Consider the following 24,595-nt stretch of genomic DNA (forward strand, 5'->3'; position numbering starts at 1 on the left):
CCCTTCCTGGTGGGTGCTGTCCTCCTGCACCCAGGGCCTGAGCCCTGGGCAGAAGTGCACCCCATTCTTGGTGCTCACTCATATCACCTGGGCTGTCAGGCTGTCTCTGGGCTCCAGGTTCCCAGGGACTTGTCGGGCACCTGCCACCCCACCCCCCCCACCCATTCTCTCTCTGGGGCCCTATCTTCCCTTATATGGTGAGGGCAGTTCCTAGAGGAGGGGAGGTGAGGACAAAGGTCGCTCTCCTGCAGCCAGCTTGCCACAACTCCCCGAGATCTCCCAGGTGGCAGCTGCCTCCTCCAGACAGGTAAGACAACCCAGTGGCACACGCGGGGACCACAGGTGGTGGGAGCGGGCAGGGTCCTTGCAGCTTCCTGGCAGCCTGGAGCCTCTCGTGCTGTGCCGTGGGGAGGGAACTCTGAGATTCTGGAAAGAGCAAGGAGCTCAGCGTGTCTGTCCTGGGCCTCCAAGGAGAGACTTTTGCAGCACCTTTTCTGGGACTAGCCCCCACCCCATGTTGGGTGTCAACCATCCTGGATTGCTCAGGGCTCAGGAGGATCCTGGGGCTCGGAATGTCTAGATTTTAAACCTGGTGAGTCCTGGACAGAACGGGATTAGTTGTCACCCTGGTTTCCGTCGTTCTCTTTACCCCTCAGCTCCTCTCTGCCCTCATCTGAAGTGGCTTCCTTCTTTCTGTGTCGCTGTTCCCTTAACCCTTCGGGGACCTCCGGGTCCTCGCCTCTTGGATCCCAGAGTGTGAGCAACATCCGTCAGGAACTGAACGCTGAGTGCGCAGAGAGTGGCAGGGAGGGTGGGGACTGGAGGCTGGGGGACCTTAGGCTCCAGTCACACCCGGACACCTCTTCTCTGCCAGGACCTGCCCTCTGTCCCCCGAGGTGTTGTGGCCCGAGTCCAGCTCAGAGTCACACCTGGCCACCCTCTTCCCAGGATCATCCTCCTATCGCAGAACCTTGGGGTTGGAGGGGTTGGGGGTGTCCATGTCCTATGCCCTCTTGGTCCTGGGGAGGCCGGAGAGTGCCCTTGTTGAAGGAAAGGACCTCACCCGACTGCTTCACAACATCCCTGTTCAGCTTAGAGCTGCATAACTGGGAACCAAGAGCTACAGCAACACCCCCAGGGTCCTCACATCTGCTTCATGAGAATGACAGGGCAGCCGATAAGAAAGGGAAGATGGTGGAGAGCAGGACCCTGACTCCCTCCAGGGCCCTGAAAAGGTTCTCTTGGCATTCCACAGTCCAGTCTTTCAGCTTCGTGTTTGTTGAGCACCTACTATGAGCTAGGAGCTGGGGCTACAGACGTGAATGTGTCTGGGTTGTGCTCACAGACTTCAGACTTGCACACAGGTCTTTTCATCATGGTGTGGTGCTGGCCCAAGAGAGGCATCAGCCCAGGACACTTTGGAGGATTCTGGAAATGTTTCTGGGAAGAAACTAGACCTATATTTGTTGGGTCTGGAAGAGTGTGTAAGGGTCAGACAAGGGAGGGCAGATGGGGAGGGCGTTCATTGGAGGGAATGGGAACAGCAAGAGTGGGCAGCAGTGAGAGGCAGCCCAGGGACTGGGCAGCAAGCAGGCTGGTGTTCTAGAAGGCAGTGACCGCAGACAGAGGCAGGGGTGTGTCAGAGTTTAGGTGGATAGAAGAGCAGCAGAGGGGAGGAGGCCAGGATGCTGCACTCCTGGACTCCAGGGTGACAGTACTCTTCCCAGGCTAGGGACATAGAAGAGAGGGGACCAGGAGTGAGGGGGAGTCAGTGGGTTGAAGTTGCGGGGGGAGGTAGTGCACATGCAAACCAGGGCCCTTGTCATGGGTGGTGGGGGGTTGGGAGTGAGGGGCCCAGCAGTTTAGGGGAGGCAGGAGGGTGTGGAGATCCCACTAGGGCTGTGGGAAGGGGCGACTGCTCTGACAGACATGGGTAGGGAGCAGGGAGCTGTAGATCATGGGATGGAGTAGGGTCAGTTCCCCAGCCTGTCCTTGGCCCTAAGAGGCTGTCCACTGTTCAGGCTGCTGCAGGCCCCAATCCTGATTTTTTAGGGAGGAAAAGTGAACCCCAAATCCCATCTCTGGTGAATAGGAAGTCCCCTCTCATGTTCGCCATTCATTCCTGTGGCTGCCTTTCACTCCTAGAACCAGGGCAGGCCCTGGGTGGACTTCAGAGATCACATATTTAGTTGACTCTCCCCACTCTCCTGAGGATTCATGTTTTACAGCCAGGGAAGGCCAAAGAGTCTCTTAGAGAAGTGGGGGTAGAGATTAAGGTGGCGATTGGAATAAAACAGAAAGCCTTCTCTTCCTCTGTGCCCAAATTGGTCCTGCTAAACCAGGAGGCCTGGGGCCCTGGAGACTCTTGGTGTTGAGGAATACCTGATAGAGGAGGCCAGGGCCCACAGGGGCATCCGGCAGGGTCCAGGCCCCAGGGCCTCCTAGGAACACGCAGCAGGCAATCTGGCTTGGATCAGCAAGGCAGGGCCGGCCAGGCTGGGCAAGGGCCTTGCCCCCTAACTCCAGAGCACCAGGGAGAGCTGCCACTTCTCAGGGCTCAGAAGAGGGTGTCTCCAAGTAGTAAAAGGTCAAGCCATTTACTACTTCAAGATGTGACTCAGAGTCAAAGTGCAAGCAGAGATTAGATAGAGAGATCTGAGTGGAGAGCTGAGGCTGTCAGGGTGCTGAGGCCTGATCCTGGGGCCACATGATCTTTCATTCATTATTCACTAGTTCAAGGAGCAGTCAGGCAGGGTGCCTCCTGCCAGGCTGGGGCAGGCGCATGAAGAATGACGTGGCCTTCAATCTGGTGGAGGGGGACTGAGGAACTAGGGATGAGAGTAACCAGGGACAAGTGGATCTCTGTTCCAGCTCACATCAGGAACCCTGGAGAGTTTTCGAAAGCACCTAGGCCCTACCTCCTATTGGCAGAAAACACAGTACCTGGGGCTGGGCCCCACCCTGGTCTAATTAAATCAGGGCCCCTGGGGATGTGGCTGAACACGGCAGTATCAATATTTTTAAAAAGCCCCAGGTGACTCTGATCAGCAGCTGGGGCCAAGAACACAGCTAAGGTCTAAACAGAAAGTCAACATGGTTAGAGAAAGCTTGGGGACGGTGACTTCTGCCAGCCTAGTGGGTAAAGGCTGGTTCACAGTGTGGAGGGTTCAGTCTGTCGTTGGTTCACTCCTTCATGTCTCATTTTCTCCCCCTTTCCCTCCTTTCATCCATCCATTCATCCAGCCATGTCCTGGCACCTTGTTAGTTGCTGGAGAGTTGGTGCTGAACAAGCAGAAGCGGTCCTTGACCTTGTGGGGTCCATAACTGGGGAGGAGCAGGAAATTCTTGCATCTATTTTTTCTATCGTGGCAAAACACTATTTCCCCCCTTGTGGTGCTAGGGATTGAACCTTGCACATACTAGGCAAGTTCTCTGCCACTGAACTACATTCCCAGGCCTTTCTCTTAATTTTGAGACAGAGTTGCTCAGGCTGGCCTTGAACTTGTGATCCTCCTGGGATTACACTCCTGTGTCACCACTCTTGTCCCATTTTATCCATTTTGAAGCACGATTCGGATGGCATTCAATACAGTATTCACAACGTGGTGCAACCATCACTTCTATTTAGGTCCAGAACTTTCCCATCATCCCAAATGGAAATTCCATCCATACCCATTAGCAGCCCTCTGGCAATCACTGCCTCTTTTTCTACCATTTGCCTATTCTGGGTATTTCACGTAAATGTAGTCACACAGTATGTGGTCATTCATGTCTAGCTTCTTTTGCTGGTTACCATAGGTGCATCCATGTTGTAGCATGTATGTAGGTTGTACACCATTCATTTCTAGGGTTGCATAGTGTTCAATATACACACCTTTTGGTTTATCCATTCATCTACTGATGGACATTTGGGTTGCTTCCATCTTTTGCCTATCGTGAACACAGTTACTACAAACTTCAAGTGTAAGTGTAAGAATCCAAGTGTTGGAACACTTGGATTCTGCTGGGTGCATACCCTGTTAAGCCTTTATTTTTTATTATTTATTTATTTGCAGTACTTGCATGCTAGGCAAGCATTCTACCCCTGGACCACATCCCCACACCCTTTTTATTTTATTTTGAGATAGGTTCTCACTAAGTTACCCAGGCTGGCTTTAAATTTTTGATTCTTCAGCCTCAGTCCCCAAGCATTTGAGATCACAGGCTTGTACCATCAGACCTGGCTGAGCCTTTATTTTCTTCTTTTCCATTTTTTAGAAACTTGGTATGATCTTTTTAAAAAATGAACACAGGGGCTGGGGATGTGGCTCAAAGCGGTAGCGCGCCATGCCTGGCATGCGTGCGGCCCGGGTTCGATCCTCAGCACCACATACCAACAAAGATGTTGTGTCTGCCAAGAACTAAAAAATAAATATTAAAAATTCTCTCTCTCTCTCTCTCTCTCTCTCTCTCTCTCTCTCTCTCTCTCTCTCTCCCCCCTCTCTCACTCTCTCTTTAAAAAAAAAAAAATGAACACAGCTTTGATAACACATTTCCAACAAGAGAAATTGTCTAAATAAAGAAGGGGCTTGGGTGCCAGGGGTGGGCTCTGTTCAGCAGGACAGGCATTGAGTGAGAGTCAAGGTCAGAGCTGGGCCCAGAGTGCGGAGCCAGCTCCATTTCTTTCCCAAGGTCCTGAACCTGCAGCTCCAGGGAGCTGGGTGCCCTGTGGGGCTGGGCTAGCACCTGACACCCAGGGCACCCCCACCCTGGGCCCTGACTCCCACCCACTTTCTCCCCAGGCATCTCCACCATGACAAACCTGAGCGCCCAAGTCAAAGGCTCCCTCAACATCACCACTCCAGGGGTGCAGATATGGAGGATCGAGGTGAGCTCCCGCAGGCTGGGCTTGCTCCTGGTCTTACCCTGTGGGGCTGCCTGGAGCCCCTCTGTCACCTGCTGCCACCTGCTGCCAGCTCCACCCTCACTTGGGGCCTCATCCTCACCCCTTGTCTACTGCGCCCCTTCTCCTCCATTTCCTCCTCACCTGCCTGGCAGCCTTCCTCTCCACTTCCGGTCCTCACAATCTCTGGCTTCCTTTCTCCCCTCTCCTCTTCCCTCCTTTTGTTCCAAGGCCCTGATCTTTCCTGCTGTGGCCCCCTCCTCATGCGTCCTCTGCTTGGCTTCCTGGGCCCCGGCCTCCTCCTCCTCTCCCTCTTCCCTGGCCTCAGGGTTCATGGTGCCCGGCCTCCCCTCTGACCCTCTCCTCTCTGCAGGCCATGCAGATGGTGCCCGTGCCGTCCAGCACCTATGGGAGCTTCTTCGATGGTGACTGCTATGTGCTCCTGGCTGTGAGTGGTTTGGGAAGGGGAGGGGGCTGAGCAGAGAGCAAAGCCCACCGCGTGATACGGAGGAGCCTGGGCGGTGGGCAGGCCTGGCCTGACTTTACCCAGCTGGTGTTTCTAGGGGTACCCAGGTACCCAGCCCGTGGCAGCTCCTCAGGGACAGAGACACGTGTAAAAGGCTCTCCCTGCCCTGGAGCTTCCCAACTCCCAGCTGAGGCCACTTCTGTGGACTCAGTCTTGAGGACCTTCTGGCAGGTAACACCGCAGTCCTCAGTTTGGGACTTCTGGATTTTCACCACACCCTGGGACCATCCCAACTGCCAGGGCATTTGTATTCTTTCTGTTGACTCATTTTAAAATTTTAAATACATTATTTAACAATTGAACCCGGTCTTTGATGTAAATAGGAAGCAGTGTTGTGTATTTTCATAATAATGTTACATGTAGCCATCCTCCTCACCTACAGAATATTCTGAGATTCAACCAACCACATGCAGAATATTTGGAAAAATAATTGCATCTCTACTGAATATGTACAGACTTTTTTTCCTGGTCATTATTTCCTAAAAAATACAGCATAACAACTATTGCCTTTTTTTTTAGGGGGGGACTGGGCATTGAACTCAGGGGCACTCAACCAATAAGACCACATCCCCAGTCTTATTTTGAACTTTATTTAGAGATAGGGTCTCACTGAGTTGCTTAGCACTTCGCCATTGCTGAGGCTGACTTTGAACTCGCGATCCTCCTGCCTCAGCTCCTGAGCCACTGGGATTACAGGCGTGCACCACCATGACCGGCTCATGACGATTTATAGAGCAGTTACACTTTATTTATTTTGGGGTGCTGGGGACGGAACCCAGGACCCCAATTCTGCTAGGCAAGTGCTCTACCACTGAGCCACATCTTCAGCCCCCAGTTCAGGGTTTCTAAGTAATCTAGAGATGATTTAAGATATATGTCATTTTACACAAGGAACCAGAGAATTGGCAGAATTTGGTATCCACAGAGGTCCTAGCTCCCTTATGGACACTGAGGGACACACCAGTGTACACCCCGTGTGCCAAGCTCACCTGTGGCCCAGGCCCCAAGTACATGGGAGACTATGCAGAGTTGGATGTGGGGCTGTGGGGAGCCCAAGGCCTTGGGTACACTGAGCACCCCATTTCCCCAGATCCACAAGACAGGCAGCAACCTGTCCTATGACATCCACTACTGGATTGGCAAGGACTCCTCTCAGGATGAGCAGGGGGCGGCTGCCATCTACACGACGCAGATGGATGACTTCCTGAAGGGCCGGGCTGTCCAGCACCGTGAGGTCCAGGGCAACGAGAGCGAGGCCTTCCGAGGCTACTTCAAGCAGGGCCTTGTGTAGGAGGGGAGCGCTGTGTGAGGGAGGGAGACAGAGCCCGGGGCTCAGAGGTGGGGATGGGAGATGGGGGTTGAGCTGAAGAGGCAAGAATCCTGAGACCTGTGGTGACAAGAAGACCCCAGGAGGTGGGAGGTGACCCAGGCCTGGAAGGGAGCCTGAGACTGTGGGGGAAGCCAAGGGACAGCTCACGTGAGCTTCTACAGACTTTTCCGCCTTTCCACTCCCCGACCCTGTTTCTGCTGCCATTCCTCCTCAGCCCCCTCCCTCTGAGTGTACCTTGGGTGCGCCGGAGGCTGTTCTGAAATCCATATCTCCACTGAAGTTCTGTCAATCAGCTCCTGTCTGGTGTTCTGAGAGCTCAGAACCTAAGGAGACCCTCAGGGCATCACCTCAAGTCCCCTCTGCCTCTGGCTGATGGGCAGGTGGCCGCTCCCCTTCTCTAAGCAAGCCAAGCCTCATGTCAGGTTGGAGGTTCTGGCCTCCTGGCTTTCCCCGTGGGAACAAGTGCTCTGCAGCCCAGTTGCTATTGAGCTGTGGAGTGGGCTGGGAGCTGTCCTGAGCCACAGTCCCCTCTCCTTGTCCTGCTCTCCTCTCCCTACACTACAGCAGCCATCCACTCCTTTGGGCATTTGAATAGCACCTCTCCTTCTTCCACTTTCATCCCCTGTCCTCAGGGACCTGGCTTTATTATTCACTTGTCCTACCATCCATGTCACCACGACCCTAGCTTTGCAGCCCCTCTGAGGGCAAGGGCTAGTGTAGGATGAGTGGGCATCGGGGGTGCAGACTTTAAGGGGCTCTCACTACCAGGGTCACCTGCAAAAGCACCTCAAAGAACCAATTTCACACTTGCAGGACACTGACAGACTCCTTAGAGTTTGCACCCCAAATGCCTCAACCCCTTCGCTTAGTCCCAGCAGGGCCCCTAAATGGCCCTGGTGGCAGCCAGACATCCCAGGACCTGGGAGGAGAGGGCTCGGATCATTTCCTAGCCTACTCCCTTAGGTTGGCTCTCCTTTCCCCAGGATCCGGAAAGGGGGTGTGGCTTCTGGCATGAAGCAGGTGGAGACCAACTCCTATGATGTCCAGCGGCTGCTGCATGTCAAGGGCAAGAGGAACGTGGTGGCCGGAGAGGTAGACAGGCCTGCTGGGCACCCGGCAGGGAATGAGGAGGACTGCTGGGCAGGGAGGCGTGTCAAGAGACCATGCTGATGGATGGGCTGAGTGGGGTCTGTGGCTCCCCCAGGTGGAGATGTCTTGGAATAGTTTCAACCGAGGTGATGTTTTCCTCCTGGACCTTGGAAAACTTATCATCCAGTGGAATGGGCCAGAGAGTAACCGCATGGAGAGACTCAGGGTAAGCCTCTCACCCCATCTGCTCCTGCAGACCAGCCCAGGCTCTGCCCCCTATGCAAACCTGTAGACCTCTGCTACATCCTGGGTGACCCCAGTGCCCTCAGCTTCTCTCCAATATAGGGAGAAGGCGGTGGTGAAGGCGGACCTGGGTCTCCACGTGCATGGGGGAGGCATGTTGGAGTTGGCCTGTGTATACTCATGGTTAATGCCCTTAGGTGGGATGAGTTCCCACAGTGTGGCAAACCTGTGCCAGGCCTTGGGAGTCCAGAGGTGAATGAAATGGGCAGAGCTTTGCCTCACTCTGGCCTTCAGCATCAGTGACAGAGACAGACAGGAAGGGAGGAGCATGGTGCTGGGTGCAGGGAGGCTTCTGGGACACAGAGGGGTGGGAAGGTCCTAGAGCAGGAAGGAGGTGGATTAGGGAATCAGAAGTGAAGCAGGAGCTTGGAGAACAGGTTGAGGGGCGGGAAGGCTGGGGGTTTCCGCTTAGTGCAGCTGGCCATTGAAGATCATCTGACTTCTGAGTGGAGATGGGGCCAGCAAGAGGCTAAGACCAGCAGAGAGGCCCTGTGGCCCTCCAGGTGTGATGGAGGCAGGCAGAGTCTGCTGAATGAGGTGGGGGCCGAGAGGAGTGAGGCTGACTCCAAGCTCGGTGCTCAGAGAACCCTGGGAATCGGTGGGGTCCTGTTTCCTGGGAAGATCTCAGGGGAGAAGACAGAGGTCTGTTTTCGGCATCTTACAATGTCTTCTGGGAATTTGGGTAAATGAGATAAGAGCAAAGACCAAGGTTGGAGAATGAAGCAGGTGCAGCAGGCCCTGGGACAGGAGAGGTGGCTGGGGAGGGCGAGTGCCACATGTGTGGCTGTGTGTTCATGGTGAGTCCACAGGCATGCTTTGGTGCAAAGGGACAGTCCAGTACTCTGCTCTTTGGGGCTCAGCTCTTGCACAAAAGTAACGTCACAAATTTCAAATGTCAAAACCAAAGGTCCGTCAAGTCTTCCCTGAACACTCTGTTGCTGACTAGGAAACCCGCTTGCCCCCTGCTTCTCACCTGGCTTCCTCGTGCATGCCTTAAATGCCTGGCCCCAGCCCTGGTGGCTGCTGGGGACTGGAGCTTTTCTGGGGGATTTGGGTGGCTGATACTGCTTTGTCTCCTGAGAGCCTTCCTGGGTCCCTGGGCCTTCCTGCAGGGCATGACCCTAGCCAAGGAGATCCGAGACCAGGAGCGGGGCGGGCGCAGCTACGTGGGCGTGGTGGACGGGGAGAACGAGTCAGCCACCCCGCAGCTGATGGAGGTGATGAACCACGTGCTGGGCCAGCGCAGGGAGCTGAAGGCAGCTGTGCCCGACACGGTGGTGGAGCCGGCACTCAAGGCGGCCCTCAAGCTGTACCAGTGAGTATTCGGCTGGGATCTTCCTGGGTTCTGGGGACTTCCCGAGGGCAGAATGCCCTGGCTGAGGGGCTTGGACCCATCTGTGTCTTTTTCGTCCCACAGTGTGTCTGACTCAGAGGGAAAACTGGTGGTTAGGGAGGTTGCCACTCGGCCACTCACACAGGACCTGCTAAGCCATGAGGTGAGAGCGCCTGGCACACCTCTCCCCCAAGCAGCACAAACTCCCAGCTCTAGGGCAGGTGCGGGGGAGGCCAGCCCAGCCCAGCCTCTGGCACCAGCACGGTGAGGCTCTCATGGGGTCTTTTTCTTTCTTGCCCTGGGGATTGAATCCGGGAGTACCTTACCACTGAGTGACATCCCATTCCTTTTTATTTTTTTGTTTTGCGATGGTGTCGCTAAGTTGCTGTGGCTGGCCTGGGACTTGAGATCCTTCTGCCTCGGCCTCCCGAGGTGCTGGGATTGCAGGAGTGCATGACCCTCCCTGGTTCACTGGCTCTCTCGCTCCACTGTAGGACTGTTATATCCTGGACCAGGGGGGCCTGAAGATCTACGTGTGGAAAGGGAAAGCAGCCAATGCAGAGGAGAAGAAGGGCGCCATGAACCAGGCCCTGGTAGGGATGGTATTGGGAAGGAGGGTCAGGGTGACGAGGGAAGAAACAGCCGCAAGGAGGGCAAGTGGGCTTAGATCAGGGCCAGGCAGGGGCCGGCTGACCCAGCTGTGGCAGCTGAGGGGCCATCTGTAGGCACCTTGGGGGCTCTCTGCAGGCCAGGGAGCCAGCCACCAGGCACCCCTGGCACCTCGTCAGGATGTGGGCTGTTACTCCCCTCGCTCGAGCTTGTTGTAGAGAAGGGAGTGGAATTGGTAGCTGACCTTCCTACAAAAGGGGATTGGGTCAGCTTGGGACCAGGCCCAGTCAGTGTTTGGGGTGATGGGACTGGGTTTGCAATAGAGGGCTGGTCATGAGGCTTAGAATTAAGATGGGGTTGAGCGAGAGGTCAGATTTGGTCTTAGGGTTAGGATCAGAAATATTCTTGGGGTCAGCATTAGATTCAGAGTTGAGGTCAGAGTAAGGCTTGAGGCCACGTTAGGTTTGAGATGGTGTCAAGTTTGACCTTGAAGTTGGGGTTGGAGTAGGCTTAGGTTTGGGGTCGGCATTGGGCTTGGGGGTTGTGTTCAGGTCTGGGACCTGGGGCAGGTGTGACAGTGGAGCTGGCTGGGGTGAGAGCCAGGCTTTGGCTTGCCTTGGGGTGGGGTTGGGAAGGCACATAGTGTCTAGATGCCCCTTCTCTCTTCAGAACTTCATCAAAGCCAAGCAGTACCCACCAAGCACTCAGGTGGAGGTGCAGAATGATGGGGCCGAGTCAGCCGTCTTCCAGCAGCTCTTCCAGAAGTGGACAGTGCCCAATAAGAGCTCAGGCCTGGGCAAAACCTACACCGTGGGCTCCGTGGGTGAGGGCTGAACTGGGGCAGCTTGAGAGGCGGGAGCTGGGATCCAGGAGCTGGGCCAGGGAGCAACTTGGCCTATACCCCCACTCGCTCCCTGAAGCACCTCTTCTCTGCACACTTTTGTCCTGACTCCAAACTCTCCTGCACGGGTTGCATGAAGAGCTGTCACAAGAGGGAGTTAAAAATGACCTGCCTTCCATTTGGAATGGGGTTGGATCTTCTTGGGATCCAAACAGCGTCTCGCCAGACAGTATTTGCTGAGGCAAACTTGGTGCCAGGTCCTGGGAGAGATAAAAGCCTCTGTCATCATGGAGCTGTCTATTGGGATGGGAGATACTTGAAGTCCGATACTGCAAGGGTCAGCAAAATGTGACTCACTGAAGATGAAGTCTTGCTCTTGTCCCTTTCTTGTCCCTGGTGGCTTTTCTGGGAGGAATTAATGAAGCAGGTGTCTTAAGGGCATGGGGATGTGATTCTGTAGTTTCTGTTATTTTGCACGTGTGTGACCTTGGGTAAGCTACTGAATTTCTCTAGCCTCAGTTTCCTCATCTATAAAATGGGTCTAAGAACTGTAGCCACCACTCAGGACTGTTGTGAGGATGCGGGTGACAGTCCTCTTGGCTGGTAACAGTTGATGTTATGCTTCCCCCCACTCCAGCCAAAGTGGAGCAGGTGAAGTTTGATGCCACATCCATGCACGTGCAGCCTCAGGTGGCCGCCCAGCAGAAAATGGTGGATGACGGGAGCGGGGAGGTGCAGGTGTGTGAGGGGCGGAGGCCCGTGCTGGGTGGGGGAAGGGAGGTGGAGCTTGGCCTGGACCTTACACTGCCTGATACTCGCCCCAGGTGTGGCGCATTGAAGACCTCGAGCTGGTGCCCGTGGAATCCAAGTGGTTAGGCCACTTCTATGGGGGAGACTGCTACCTGCTGCTCTACACTTACCTCATCGGCGAGAAGCAGCACTACCTGCTCTACATCTGGCAGGTAGACCCTGCCACATCCCACCGGAGCACAGCCCACTCACGCCCCTCCACCATGCCTCACTGTTAGTCTTGGGTTGAGTATCCCTGGTGATGGGGCGCTCACTCCCCCAGAGGCAGCCCATGCCCTCTTGGGGCAGCTTTGGCTGTGAAACCCTATGGGGTGCCTCCACTCACAGCCCTTTCTTTCTTGGTTCTCTGAATCTCCCTCCCTGGGGTTTGTGAGGGAGGAGGGAAACGCTTGGGTCTGGGGGTAGGTAGGGTGGTATTTCCTTGAGGAAGGAGGGATCAGGAGAGCAGGGCTGGGCTGGGCTGAGATCTCACTGGGTTGGGGGCTGGAGTGGAATTGGGACATGAGTCAGGTTGGGTTACTGGCTGTGCCTGGCTGAGGTTTGAGGGGAGACAGTGGGCTGGGGCCAGGTCAGTGCTGGGGAGGGAATGTTTCTAAGGCTGACTGCACACCACCCCGCCTTCCTACTCATCCCCAGGGCAGCCAGGCCAGCCAGGATGAAATCGCAGCCTCGGCCTATCAAGCTGTTGTCTTGGACCAGAAGTATAATGATGAGCCGGTCCAGATCCGGGTCCCGATGGGCAAGGAGCCACCCCACCTCATGTCCATCTTCAAGGGACGCATGGTGGTCTACCAGGTGTGGCTGCTGGACTGAGGCGTCTGGGCATCCAGGAGACGGGAAAGGGGACAGGCAGTGTGGGTGGGGCTCAGGGCGAAGTCCATTCCTCAGAGAGCAGGACCATTTGGGGTTCTATCACCTACGTGAACTGCTAATAGAAACCACCACTTGACAACTTTAGAAATAATACCTAAGAAGCCCTTGCCCTGTGTAAGCACAGTCTGACCTCCACGCCCAACTCCTTGAACCTTCTACATAAAATGTTTTCTGGTTTGCCTAAATGAGGCACCTGTCCAAACTTCACTGGTGTCTTCCAATAATGTGAAGTAGACATTTCATACAGCCATTTAAACAGTAATCTGTTTATTGAGCATCTTCTAAGTACCCAGTTCTTTGTAATTCACCAAGCCAGGAGAGGTGTGGCAGACTAATATGGCTTACCATCTTTTTGGAAAAGGATAGTGGTGTGGTGTGTCTGAGCCGTGAACTCACAGCCTGAGCCCTTTGTTGTTAAAATGAGCAAAATAAAAGTTGAGTTCAAAGTGGTGCCAGGAAGGCAGTCCCTGGGACCAGGCATGGAGCTAGTTCATGGTGAGAAGGGGATTTTGAGGAGGTATTGACATTTGGGGCAGAGCTGAAGAGCTTGGTGGAGGTAAAAGGAGGGTTTGCAAAGCAGGGGACACTGCAAGGTCCAGGGCCCAGGGGAAGGCTCCACAGGGAACAGTGGGAAGCTGGCCAAGCTCAACTCCAGGGTTTGGAGAGCACGTGAGCCTGCAGAAGTGACCAGTGTGGAGTTTTAGTCTATAAAACGGCGGGGAACTACTGAAAGATTTTGAGCAAAGAAGTGCCTGAATGAAGGCCATTTTTGGAAGGATCAATCTAGCAATGGTTTATCAGAGGACCTAGAGGGGTGGGCAGGCCTCACCCCACCCTCCTCCTCCCTCTCTGGTTCTCTGTGCCCCTGGATTCCCCCACTGTCTTCCTCACTGAGTTGTTCCTGCCCCTCTCCCTGGCTTCTCCCACCCTTATAGGGAGGCACCTCCCGGGCCAACAACTTGGAGCCTGTACCCTCCACGAGGTTGTTCCAGGTCCGGGGAACCAGTGCCAACAACACCAAGGCCTTTGAGGTCCCAGCCCGGGCCACCTCCCTCAACTCCAATGATGTCTTCATCCTGAAGACCTCATCCTGTTGCTATCTGTGGTGTGGAAAGGTATGCACTGGGTCTAGTGGCTTCCTATCCCCAAGTGAGTCCCTCAGTCTCAAAGCAGACTGGGTGAAGGTAGGACCCCTGGCAACCAGACCCCATTTGCTGGGTCTCCAGCCCCTTGGTAGCCCAATCTCCCAGCTCTGTAGCTCTGGGCCTGACAATCTCCCCACCTCCAACAGTCTCTGATTCTCTGCCTCTGTGTTGGGGTCAGACTTGTTCTGTTTGTCTCTGGATATTCCGTCTGTCCCAGTGTTGTTGGTCTGCATCTATGCCTTGGGGTCTTTCACTACCCTAAGCTTCTCCCTTAATTTCTGTAGCAGGGACTCACAGCCTCTTGGAATCCCTCTTCCACCCTCTGAGGTGGGGTGCGGATGCTTTGGTCTCCTGTGCTGTTCTTTGGAGTGTCCAGGATGCATGGGCCATGATCCAGGGAGTCAGACACTGGAGCTCTGGGCAGAGAGAAGCTGGCACTGACACCAGAGAGGTCCCCCCTCCACCCCCAGCATGGCCTGTCCTCTCTCTTTCCCAGGGCTGTAGTGGGGACGAACGGGAGATGGCCAAGATGGTTGCTGACACCATTTCCCGGACGGAGAAGCAAGTGGTGGTAGAAGGGCAGGAACCAGCTAACTTCTGGATGGCCTTGGGTGGGAAGGCCCCCTATGCCAATACCAAGAGGTAACTGTCGAGTCCTCTGCTCCCAGCACCTCCACCCCATCCAGAGACTGCATGGAGTAGACTGAGAACTTGTCCCTGGTGCCCAGGGCTACAAGATGAATAAGGGGCAGCCTGTGGGCTTGAGGCTCTGGGGCACAGACCTGTGCCCCTGTGCCCACCATGGGATACACAGACCCTGATGGAGTGTTTCCCTGGCAACAGGAGTTCATAGCCACAGCTTAAAGAGAGGGCAGAGCTAAGCGTTTGTTTGCTCTTCACAAAGGTGTCAGAGCCTAACTCCTTTCCTTAGGTGCCGACAAAAGCCCAGGTCGCTGAGGAACACCAACTGTAAAGCCTCTTTCAAATGGTCTTTCTAAAAAAATATCCATGACTACCACCCAGTTCAAAAGCAAAAGAGCATGTACTGCTGTAGCAGCAGGAGGGATGGGGGAAGATATCAGGAAGAACTTCCTACCAGGGCTATGGAAAAGCCAGTGGAGTTCATGTCCAGAACAGCAGTGGGGATTTCCTTCTTTGAGCAGAAGACTTTTGTCAATCATAAGATGGGACATTTGGTGAGGCAATGGCCTTTCCATGTCGGAGCCCCTCAGAGTCTGTGTCCTCAGGTTTCCTCCCCTCACAACCTCCTCCTGCCAATGCAACCTTCTCTTTCTGCAGACTACAGGAGGAAACCCTGGCCATCGCCCCCCGGCTCTTCGAATGCTCCAACCAGACTGGGCGCTTCCTGGCCACAGAGATCCCAGACTTCAATCAGGATGACTTGGAGGAAGATGATGTGTTCCTGCTGGATGTCTGGGACCAGGTAGGACCAAGGGCCTTAGTCCCCAGGGCCAAGAAGCCCCCATGACTTTAGGGGTCGGTAAGCATCACTGTTTTGGGGTCCCTTGTTCTTTCTCCCTGGGAATGGCATATGAACACCAGGATCAGAAGGGAGGAAGGGGAAGGGCTGTGTCCCGTAGGGCTGCTGGCAGGGGGGAGCCTTTTCTCCCCTGTCTTCTGTTTCCTGGGACAGCAGGTACATTTGGACACTCAGGCTCAGGATGCTGGAGTCACACGTGTGCAGAACATCCACGTAGGGCCTGTGCAAAATCAAAGCCAGATGGGCCACCCAAGGTCATTTCACTAGGTAGCACAGGGCTGGGGCTCTACTCTTGGACATCTCAGTGACCTGAGGCAGAGCCCTGAGGGCTGGGGAGGACAGGAAGGGCTGACTGAGCTGCTGGGATGCTCCGCAGGTCTTCTTCTGGATAGGGAAGCATGCCAACGAGGAGGAGAAGAAGGCCGCGGCCGTGACCGTGCAAGAGTACCTCAAGACCCATCCCAGTGGCCGCGACCCCGAGACCCCCATCATTGTGGTGAAGCAGGGACATGAGCCCCCCACCTTCACAGGCTGGTTCCTGGCGTGGGATCCCTTCAAGTGGAGTGTGAGTGGCCCCTGCCCCACCTGGTCCTCGCAGCCCAGCACATCCTTCTCTACTAGGAGGCTTCTTCAAGGGACACCCAAGGACGGTAGACGCCACAGGTCTTTCTCCTCCTTTGGGACATGTGACCTGCTTATTTGAAAAAAAGGTTAGGGCTTAGAATTAAAAGCAAGACTTCAGTAAGGCCATGGAGCCTCCCTGGTGAGGGAGAGGAAAGGAAGTCTGTCAAAAACCAAGGCTAGGGGGCTGGGGCTACAGCTCAGTTGTTAGAGTCCCACATGCACATATGCCCTGGGTTCAATCCCCAGCACCACCAAAAAAAAAAAAACCCAACCTACCAACCAACAAACAAAAAAACCACCAAGGCTAGGACTTGGGAGGCTGTGGCAATACTCCCTAGCTCCACAGGTGGGTGGAAACCAGTGAAGATTTTCCTCCCCAAAGGAGGAAGGCCCAAGTAGAGAGGCCTGGCCTGATGGCTCTGGGTTTGATTACTTAGCACAACAGGTGAATTTAGGGATGCATAATTTCCTCAAGTCGAGATTTTGTGTATATGTAGTTTTTAAACCTGTAGCTGATGGGCCATTTAGTCTTGAGGACCCCAAGGCAGCGAGTCTCAGGCCTCCTAAGACACACTTCAGTGCCCAACTCAGTGGCCCTGGCAGCCCTTCCCTCACCCTAAGTCTGTGTGGGCTTCTCTCTCAGCCTCATTCATTCAGCATGAGAGTGGGGAGCTTGTGATCTGCCATGCCAGGAGCCAGGCCTGCGGCCATAGAGGTGCAGTCCCTGGGGAGTCATGGTCCCTGTGTTCCTCTTGCTCCTCTGCGGCAGGGCTTCCCTCCAGTGTCTAGGACCCCTGAGGTCCCCAGAGCCTAAGAGTGTGGATGGGTTCTTGGCTGCTTGTGGCTGCTCACATGGGCTCTATGGTGAGGGTGGTCATGTGACTCTCCATCCCCACACTGGGCTGAGCAGGGACAGGTTAGCAGCCTGGCCTGCCTGTCTCTGATCTGTCAGCTCCTTTGTCCCATCCTCACCATTTTTTTTTTTTCCCTTTTGGTACTAGGAATGGAATCCAGGGAGCTTAACCACTGAGCCACATCCCCAGACATTTCTTATTTTTCTTTAAAATTTTGAGACAGGGTATCACTGAGTTGCTTAGGGCTTCGCTAAGTTGCTGAGGCTGGCTTTAAACTCGCAATCCTTCTGTGTCTGCCTCTCGAGCTGCTGGGTTACAGGCATGTGCCACTGAGTCGACCCATCCTCACCATTTAATCTCCTTTTCAGGGCCTCCTCCAGCCCTCTGAGCTTCCTCTTTCCCTTCTCACCACTAGGACCTAGATCAGCCTTCTTTCAACTCCTGAAGGAAAATGGCCTCTTGTCTCCTCTGCTGAGATCTGGGTCTGAACAGTTGTTTACTTTATATGCAGAATACCAAATCCTATGAGGACCTGAAGGCAGAGCTTGCGAACTCTGGGGACTGGAGCCAGATCACTGCTGTGAGTACGGAGAAGGTGGCTGGGCCCTGAGTTGGATGTTGGCAGTGGGATGCTCCCATGGGTGCTGAGAACTTACCAGACAGAAATGTCAATGCCCTCTTCTCTCCTTCTCCTTCTTCTCATGGAAGTTCTTGCTGTTTAACTGCAGGGCCTCTAGTGTTTTATTTTTCCTTTCCCTAGTGAAATGGTTTTCAATTTTTATCATGCATAGGAGTCTGGGTGATGTTGGGGGGGGCAGCATATCAAAATGCAGATTTCAAAGCCCCATTCCTAAATATTCTGATTTGTGGATTTTGGGGTAACACCCTGGAATTGTATACTTTAGGTAAAAGACCCAGAGGTAGTTTGATGCAATTAGCTCATAGGCTGCAGTTGGGGAAATAATGACATCTCTGGACACCATCATCCCTGGGATCATGTCTCCAGGCAGAATAAGTGCAAGTCTTTCATCTCTAAAGTAGTTAAGAGGAATGTATTTATCTGTAGGCCTGGAATATGGGAATATGAAGTCAAAGCCTTTCCTCTGAGTTCACAGGCCAACAGGGAGTAAAGACAGGGCTAATTCTGCAGAAATATGAAGTGGTTTCATAAGCACAGTGTGGTCATTGACAGATGGCTCTTTCAGGCTGGGAACCCTGTAGCACTCAATAAGTGGACTGACAGTGCAGATTGGAAAGATAGGCCAAGGCTAAGTAAATTTCTGGATGACAGTTTCTTAACAGATGGGAGTCCAGGGTTGATCTCAAACTCTGGGGGAAAGCCATGGAGAAGTTAGTAAGTCATTGAACCAGAGAGTCATCTAATACCAACTGACTTCTGTCAGATACAGACCACTAAGCTCCCAGCTCCTGGGTCCAGTCTTTATGCCTGTGCATGTGTGTGCGTGTCGAGGTGGGGTAGATCATGGAACATTTCTTGAAGGGGGTGCCCTGAGTCAATGCTGACTTTAGAGAGGAAGGCAGTCTAGGAGGGGGCCACAAGCCAGTTGAAGAAACCAATGCCCCTTCCTTCTCTAGGAGGTCATAAGCCCCAAATTGGACATGTTCAATGCCAACACCAGCCTCAGTTCTGGACCACTGCCCATCTTTCCCCTGGAGCAGCTGGTGAACAAGCCTGTGGAGGAGCTCCCTGAAGGTGTGGACCCCAGCAGGAAGGAGGTGGGTCTGGTTCCCCAATCAGGACCAAAAACATATGGCTCTTCTATTTGCTGGACAACTTAATTGCTCCCAGATTGGGTTCTGTAGGGGACTGGGTAATGGGACTGGATGTTCTAGTGTACAAGGCGGACCTGGGTCCACCCTCTTGCCAGCTTACATCCTGGGGGACAGAGATCAGAAGAGCCCGATCACAGCACTCATTTCAGCGATGAAGTATAGGTGTCAGCCAGAGTGTTATGAAAAGGAGCCTGTTTTACTCAGAGATTTCCTTCCGAAAGGCAGACAAGAATTAATTATTGAGGCAAAGCAAGTTATTCTTGGAGAAGGAACACAAGTGTGAACCCAGAGACACGAGTCAGCACAGAGTTGGGGAGGGACAGCTGGCTGGCCTTCTGTCCCATATTAAGGACTATACTGTCCATCCTGCAGTTAAACAGGGGTCACATGGTTGAATCAGTGGCTGTCAGACTTAATAGTTTTGATCATTCTACGCTGGGTGTGGTGGCGCACACCTGTAATCCCAGAGGCTTGGGAGGCTGACACCAGAGAATCACGAGTTCAAAGCTAGCCTCAGCAAAAGCAAGGCACTAAGCAACTAAGTGAGACCCTGTCTTTAAAAAAAATACAAAATAGGCCTGGGATGTGGCTCAGTGGTTGAATGCCCCTGAGTTCAATCCCTAGTATGTAAACAAACAAAAAGATCACCCTAGGTGCCCAGTGAACATACTAGGAGGTGGTGAAAGCCCAGAAAGAGATGTGTTAGGAGATGTGAAGACGGCATTGTCTAAGAGGAGGTGGGAGCCTAGAGGAGATGAAAAAGATGCCCAGAGAAGTCTTTAGGAGGAAATTACTGGATCAGGAGTGTGAGACAGAAAACCCTGGCAGGTAGCAAGGTTCACATGAGGGGAGAGTACAGCAAGAACTTTTCAAAGTCACACTTCTAATATCATTCCCACTTCATGAGATCTGCAATGGACTGCACATCTAGCTCAAGTGTTTTGAGAGGAAAGTGTGCATAGAGGCTGGGGTTGTGGCTCAGTGGTACAGCGCTCGCCTAGCACGTAAAAAACAAAAGTATTGTGTCCACCTACAACTAAAAAAAAATTTAAAAAAATATTTTTAAAAAAGTTATAAAAAAGTCTGTGTGTGTGTGTGGGGGTGTGTGTGTGTGCTGAGGACTGAACCCAGGGCTTTGTGCGTGCAAGGCAAGCATTCTACCAACTGAGCTATATCCCCAGCCATAAAAAAGTCTTACAAATGAATCAAGGTATCTATAGAAGACAGATGCCCAGTTTCTCCCATAACATTAAAACCTATGGAGGATGTAGATTGTTCCAGAGTGCTTCCATCCTGCTGTCTACCTTGGAGGAGAGGAGTGTTTTCTCTGAATCCTCCCACCTGTGAGGTGGCTGGAAGGCTAAGGTTCAGAAAGAAGTGACATGCCTAATGTTAACTAGCAAGTTGCAAAGCCAAAGCAAACACCAGGACTTCTGAGTGCCACTGTTACTATCATACTCTGGAGGCATAAAGGAAGTATTTCCAGAGGGAAGGGCAGCCAATGTTATGGAACAGAGGGTTGACAGGAGGTTGGAGTGGGCTATTGATGAACTAAGACAGTCCACATGGCAGAGGCAAAGGGGACTCAGGTTTTTTATTTAAAAATCAGTTGTCCAGGGGCTGGGGCTGTAGTTCAGTGGCAGAGTGCTTGCCTAGCATGTGTGAGGCACTGGGTTTGATCCTTAGCACCACATAAAAGTAAATAAAATAAAGGCTTTCTGTTCATCTACAATTACAAAAAATAAAATAAAATAAAATCAGTTGTCCAGCAAGATGTGGTGGCACACACCTGTAAACCCAGTGACTTGAGAGGATGATGTAGGAGGAGCCCAAGTTTAAGGCCACTATGGACAACCTAGTGAGACACTGTCTCAAAGAAGAAGAAAAAAAAAGTCGGGGAGGGGTGTTTGTGGTGTGGCTCAGTAGTAGAGCGCTCCTAGGTTCAATTCCCAGGACCAATCAATCAACAGTGATTTTTTTTTTTTTAACCCGGGGGCACTCTACCACTGAGCTGCATCTCTACCCTCTTTTATTTCTGTGAGACAAGGTCTTGCTAAATTGCCCAGGCTGGTCTCAAATTTGCAATCCCCAAGTAGCTGGCATTCTGGGCATGCATTGCTATGCCCAGCTGTTGCTGATTTTTTTTTTTAATCATAGAAGTAATATATGTGTGTATGTATTGGTACCAGGAATTGAAACCAAGGGAGCTTAACCACTGAGCCACATCCCCAGCCCATTTTTGTATTTTATTTAGAGACAGGATTTAAGTTGCTGAGTCTGGCTTTAAACTTGTGATCCTCCGGTCTGAGCCTCTGGGCTGTTGGGATTATAGGCATATGCCACTGTGCCCTGCTACTTTTTTTTTTTTAAAGACAGGGTCTCACTAAGTTACTTAGGGACTTGCTAAGTTGAGGCTGGCTTTGAACTAATGATCCTCCCGCTTGAGCCTCTCAAGTTGCTGGGATTATAGGCATGCACCACCCTAGTAGTGTACATTCTTTTTTTTTTTTTTTTAAATATTTTTATTTTTTTTTAGGTGTAGATGGATACAACACAATGCCTTTATTTTTATGTGGTGCTAAGGATCGAACCCAGGTCCCGCCTGTGCTAGGCAAGCGCTCTACCGCTGAGCCACAATCCCAGCCCCTAGTGTACATTCTTGTAGAACTGAGAGTTCAATGCCACGTGGGGAGGTAGGAGAGGTTTTCAGACCTCTCTTCCTTCTGCAAACACAGTAACAAGAGAGTGTGGCAGATCTGGCTGCAGGTAGTAGCTGAAGGTAATCTAAGTGTTGACCCTGATGAGTAAACCTTAGGGAGACGGATATGGGTGGATATGGGCGTGGGGGGCAATCAGCTGGCAGACCTGCAGAGTTCAAGAGCATGGAAAGACATAAGTACCCTGGGATGGGCAGTCCCTGCTATTTGGCCTTGGGGGGGGGGTGGAGTGTGGGGGGGGTGGCGGTCAGAGTCCAGCAATCTTGAAAGAGCTGAGGAGCCAGCCTGGCTGGGCCAGAGAGGGCAGAGTAGAGTCATTTATGGAGACCTGGGACACAGCAGTCACAGTTATGAGGAACCTGAGGTTTGGCAGCACTTCCCCCCCCCTCCAAACTTTCATATTTATTTACCCTCTCTTCCAAGACAAAGTGCTCCACTGCCCTGCCTGGGGATAGAAAGGTTCCCAACACCCAGCTCCAGGAAACCTTGAAGAGAGAATGCCTAGGGGTGGGAGGCAAATCTAATGATAGGTTAAAGAACTGGAGGGCCTGATCCACCTGTGCTTGAAATCCATTGCAGGTGTTTACCAAGCAGCTGTTCCATGCAGGGCTCTCTGGAAGTCCCTTATTGGGGCTCAAGGCAACTCCACTTTAGCAGAGTAGCCTGAGATGTTAAAAAGACCCACTATGCTCATCCCTGCACTGTTCAACTCTCCATGCCTAGGGGAGCAGGGATGAAGACTGAGAGATGCTGTTAATATAACTTAAAGTATGCCCAGAGGGCAGTTGGCTGCCTTAAATAATATCACAATGATATCATCTTAAAGTTGGGAACAAAGGTCCTTTAGTCAATTCCTGGCTGAAGATACCCAAGGCCTAGTCAGGTAGTGACTCCCAAGGTGACCTCCTAGTCAAGAGTCAACTCGTGAAATTGTGCTAACTAGTCTTCATTCACAGCATGAGAGGAGCTGGAATGCTATTTTGCTCTCTAGTTTTCAAAACAGCTAGGTAAAATTTGGCTCAGAATTCGTTCTTTGGCCTTCCTGGCTTCTCCTCCTACAATCCTTTCTCCATTCTACTTTCTCCATTCTACTTTCTGCAGCTACCCTCCCAGAATCTCTAAGCAAAACTCATTCCTACAAAATGATCTGGCTGCTACACTGACCATGGACTAGGAGACTGATGAGATTTAATGTGTTGCCTTTTAGTCAGGAACAAAACTGAAGGCCAGGAAGGCTGAAGCTATCTGTAATGGTAAAACTCCAGTTAACTGCAAGCACAGTAGTACACTTGCAGGTGGACTGAGATTTGAAAGCAAACCTCACAGTATGCCTGAAACCACTCAAGGCAGGAGGAGTCAGGATGGTGCAGTGAAGCATGTACTGATTGAAATCAGGGACACAGTCAGCCCTCAGTATCTACAGGGAATTTATTTCTGGATTCCCCATGATACCAAACTCCAGGGATGCTCAAGTCCTATATAAAATGACATAGTATTTGCATATAACCTGCATACATCCTCCTGTATACTTCAAAGTATAATAATCAATATAAAATATCTAAGACAATGTAAATGTTATGCAAACAGTTGTTACACTTATTGTTAAGGGAACAATGATAAGAAACATCTGTACACATTCAGTATAGACACAATTTTTTTTTTTTTTTTGGTGATACTTGGGATTGAACCAGTGCCTCGAATATGCTAGGCAAATGCTCTACTGATAACTAGGTCCTCAGCCTTTTTTGAGACAGGGTTTCGCTAAGGTGCTGAGGTTAGTCTGGACCTTACGATCCTCCTGCCTCAGCCTTCCAGGTAGCTTGGATAGGCATATGCCATCACACTTGGCTAAACACACAATTCTCATCCACTCCAAATGTTCTCAATCTTTGGTTGGTTGAAAACATGTATGCACCAGAGGACTAAAAGTTTGCCTCAGTGTCTTTGTAAGTACATGTGTTAGATGGTTGCTTCCTCTGTCCATGAGGGCCACAATAGGCCCTACATCCTGTACAGCTGATCTGCTAGCTTGGTTCCAAGCAACATAGGGCCAGGAGACCCTTCGTGAGGAGTATGGGTTCTTGTGGTAGTGATAATCTCACATAGCCACACTGGGACAGATGCCCTAAGACTCATTAGCTTATTTTGTGGGCCAGGTTGGCTTCACTGTTTAATAGGTGAAGGCAGATGAAACAGCTACTTTTTTTTTTTCCCCCAAAAAACTTTTTCCTATGCAATATTTTCATCTTTATAAAAGCAGGTGAAGGGTTGGGGTTGTAGTTCACTGGTAGAGTGCTTGCCTAGCTTGTGTGAGGCCTTGGGTTCAATCCTCAGCACCACATAAATAAAATAAAGGTATTGTGCCTGTCCACAACAACAAAAATATTTTTTAAAAAGTAAGTGAAAATTGGCTTTTAATAAAATGTCTCCCATTTTATTGATAGGAAAACTAAGAATAACCTGGAAAGAGCTTTAAACAACCTTGAGTCAAATGTCCTAATTCTTATTTCCAGGCTAATGTGAATTTGACCCTGGCAAAAATAAGGAACTCAATTTACTGTATTACCATTTTTTCATGTTACAAGTTCAGGGATCCTCTGAACCCTCTAAATGCCACCTACTCCTCCCCAGGCCCTCATGACATTGCTTGCTTTTGCTCTTCTTTGACTCATTATATGCCGCACCTATATGACTCATCTGGGCAAACCCTGGCAGACTCTGACCTTTGCCTTCTGGCCCATCGTCTCTCCTAGGAGCACCTGTCCATTGATGACTTCACCAAGGCCCTGGGGATGACACCAGCTGCATTCTCTGCCCTGCCTCGATGGAAGCAACAAAATCTCAAGAAAGAAAAAGGACTATTTTGAGAAGCAAGAGTAGTTGCTGTAAAGCAGCACACTCCCCTGCTTGTGAGGCTTCGTTTGTCATTACTGGTTTTAGTCCCATGCCAATTGAAATTGCCATGTGCACAGCAGTATGTGGCAATGGCACTTTTGTTTAGTAACCTATTCATTCAGAAAGATGCCACCTCCCCAAGGAGGCTGTGATCAGACAAAGGTGGTCGGACTGATTTTATCCCAGGGCGTTTTTTTACTTTAATCATCTTGTTCTAGGCCTTTCCACAGAGGAGCAGCCGAACACTCCATGCAACCAACACGGGCGTTCTGTGGCACCGCCCCAGGTGTTTTCCTAGCATGACTCACTTTTATCTACAGCAGGTGGGCTGAGGCACCTTGCAGTTTTCTCTCCTTCCCATCGCAGTGACTTCTTTTCACATACTTTCCTCACTGCCTTCTTCAGGCCGTAATTTAAAGGCACTTTCTTCTTTTAAGAAGAGTTGAATGGCCAAGGAGAGTGCCCTCTT

At 51.9% G+C, this 24,595-nt stretch overlaps 1 protein-coding gene across 1 annotated transcript; it reads left to right on the forward strand.

Moving 5' to 3' along the window:
- Positions 1-186: 186 nt before the first annotated feature.
- On the forward strand, positions 187-24,287 carry Vil1 (villin 1). Its single transcript, XM_005330468.5, has 20 exons — positions 187-307; positions 4,782-4,867; positions 5,256-5,330; positions 6,499-6,695; positions 7,722-7,830; positions 7,943-8,053; positions 9,243-9,445; positions 9,548-9,626; positions 9,958-10,056; positions 10,742-10,895; positions 11,551-11,651; positions 11,738-11,875; positions 12,360-12,518; positions 13,532-13,711; positions 14,238-14,383; positions 15,041-15,185; positions 15,619-15,807; positions 17,232-17,300; positions 18,317-18,457; positions 23,985-24,287. Exons 2-20 carry the CDS (start codon positions 4,793-4,795, stop codon positions 24,096-24,098), a joined length of 2,484 nt encoding a protein of 827 aa, XP_005330525.2. The 5' UTR covers positions 187-307; positions 4,782-4,792; the 3' UTR covers positions 24,099-24,287.
- Positions 24,288-24,595: the final 308 nt, after the last annotated feature.

The sequence above is a fragment of the Ictidomys tridecemlineatus genome, chromosome 7 (genome assembly GCF_052094955.1).
Source record: "Ictidomys tridecemlineatus isolate mIctTri1 chromosome 7, mIctTri1.hap1, whole genome shotgun sequence".
In the NCBI taxonomy this organism is placed as follows: Eukaryota; Metazoa; Chordata; class Mammalia; order Rodentia; family Sciuridae; genus Ictidomys; species Ictidomys tridecemlineatus.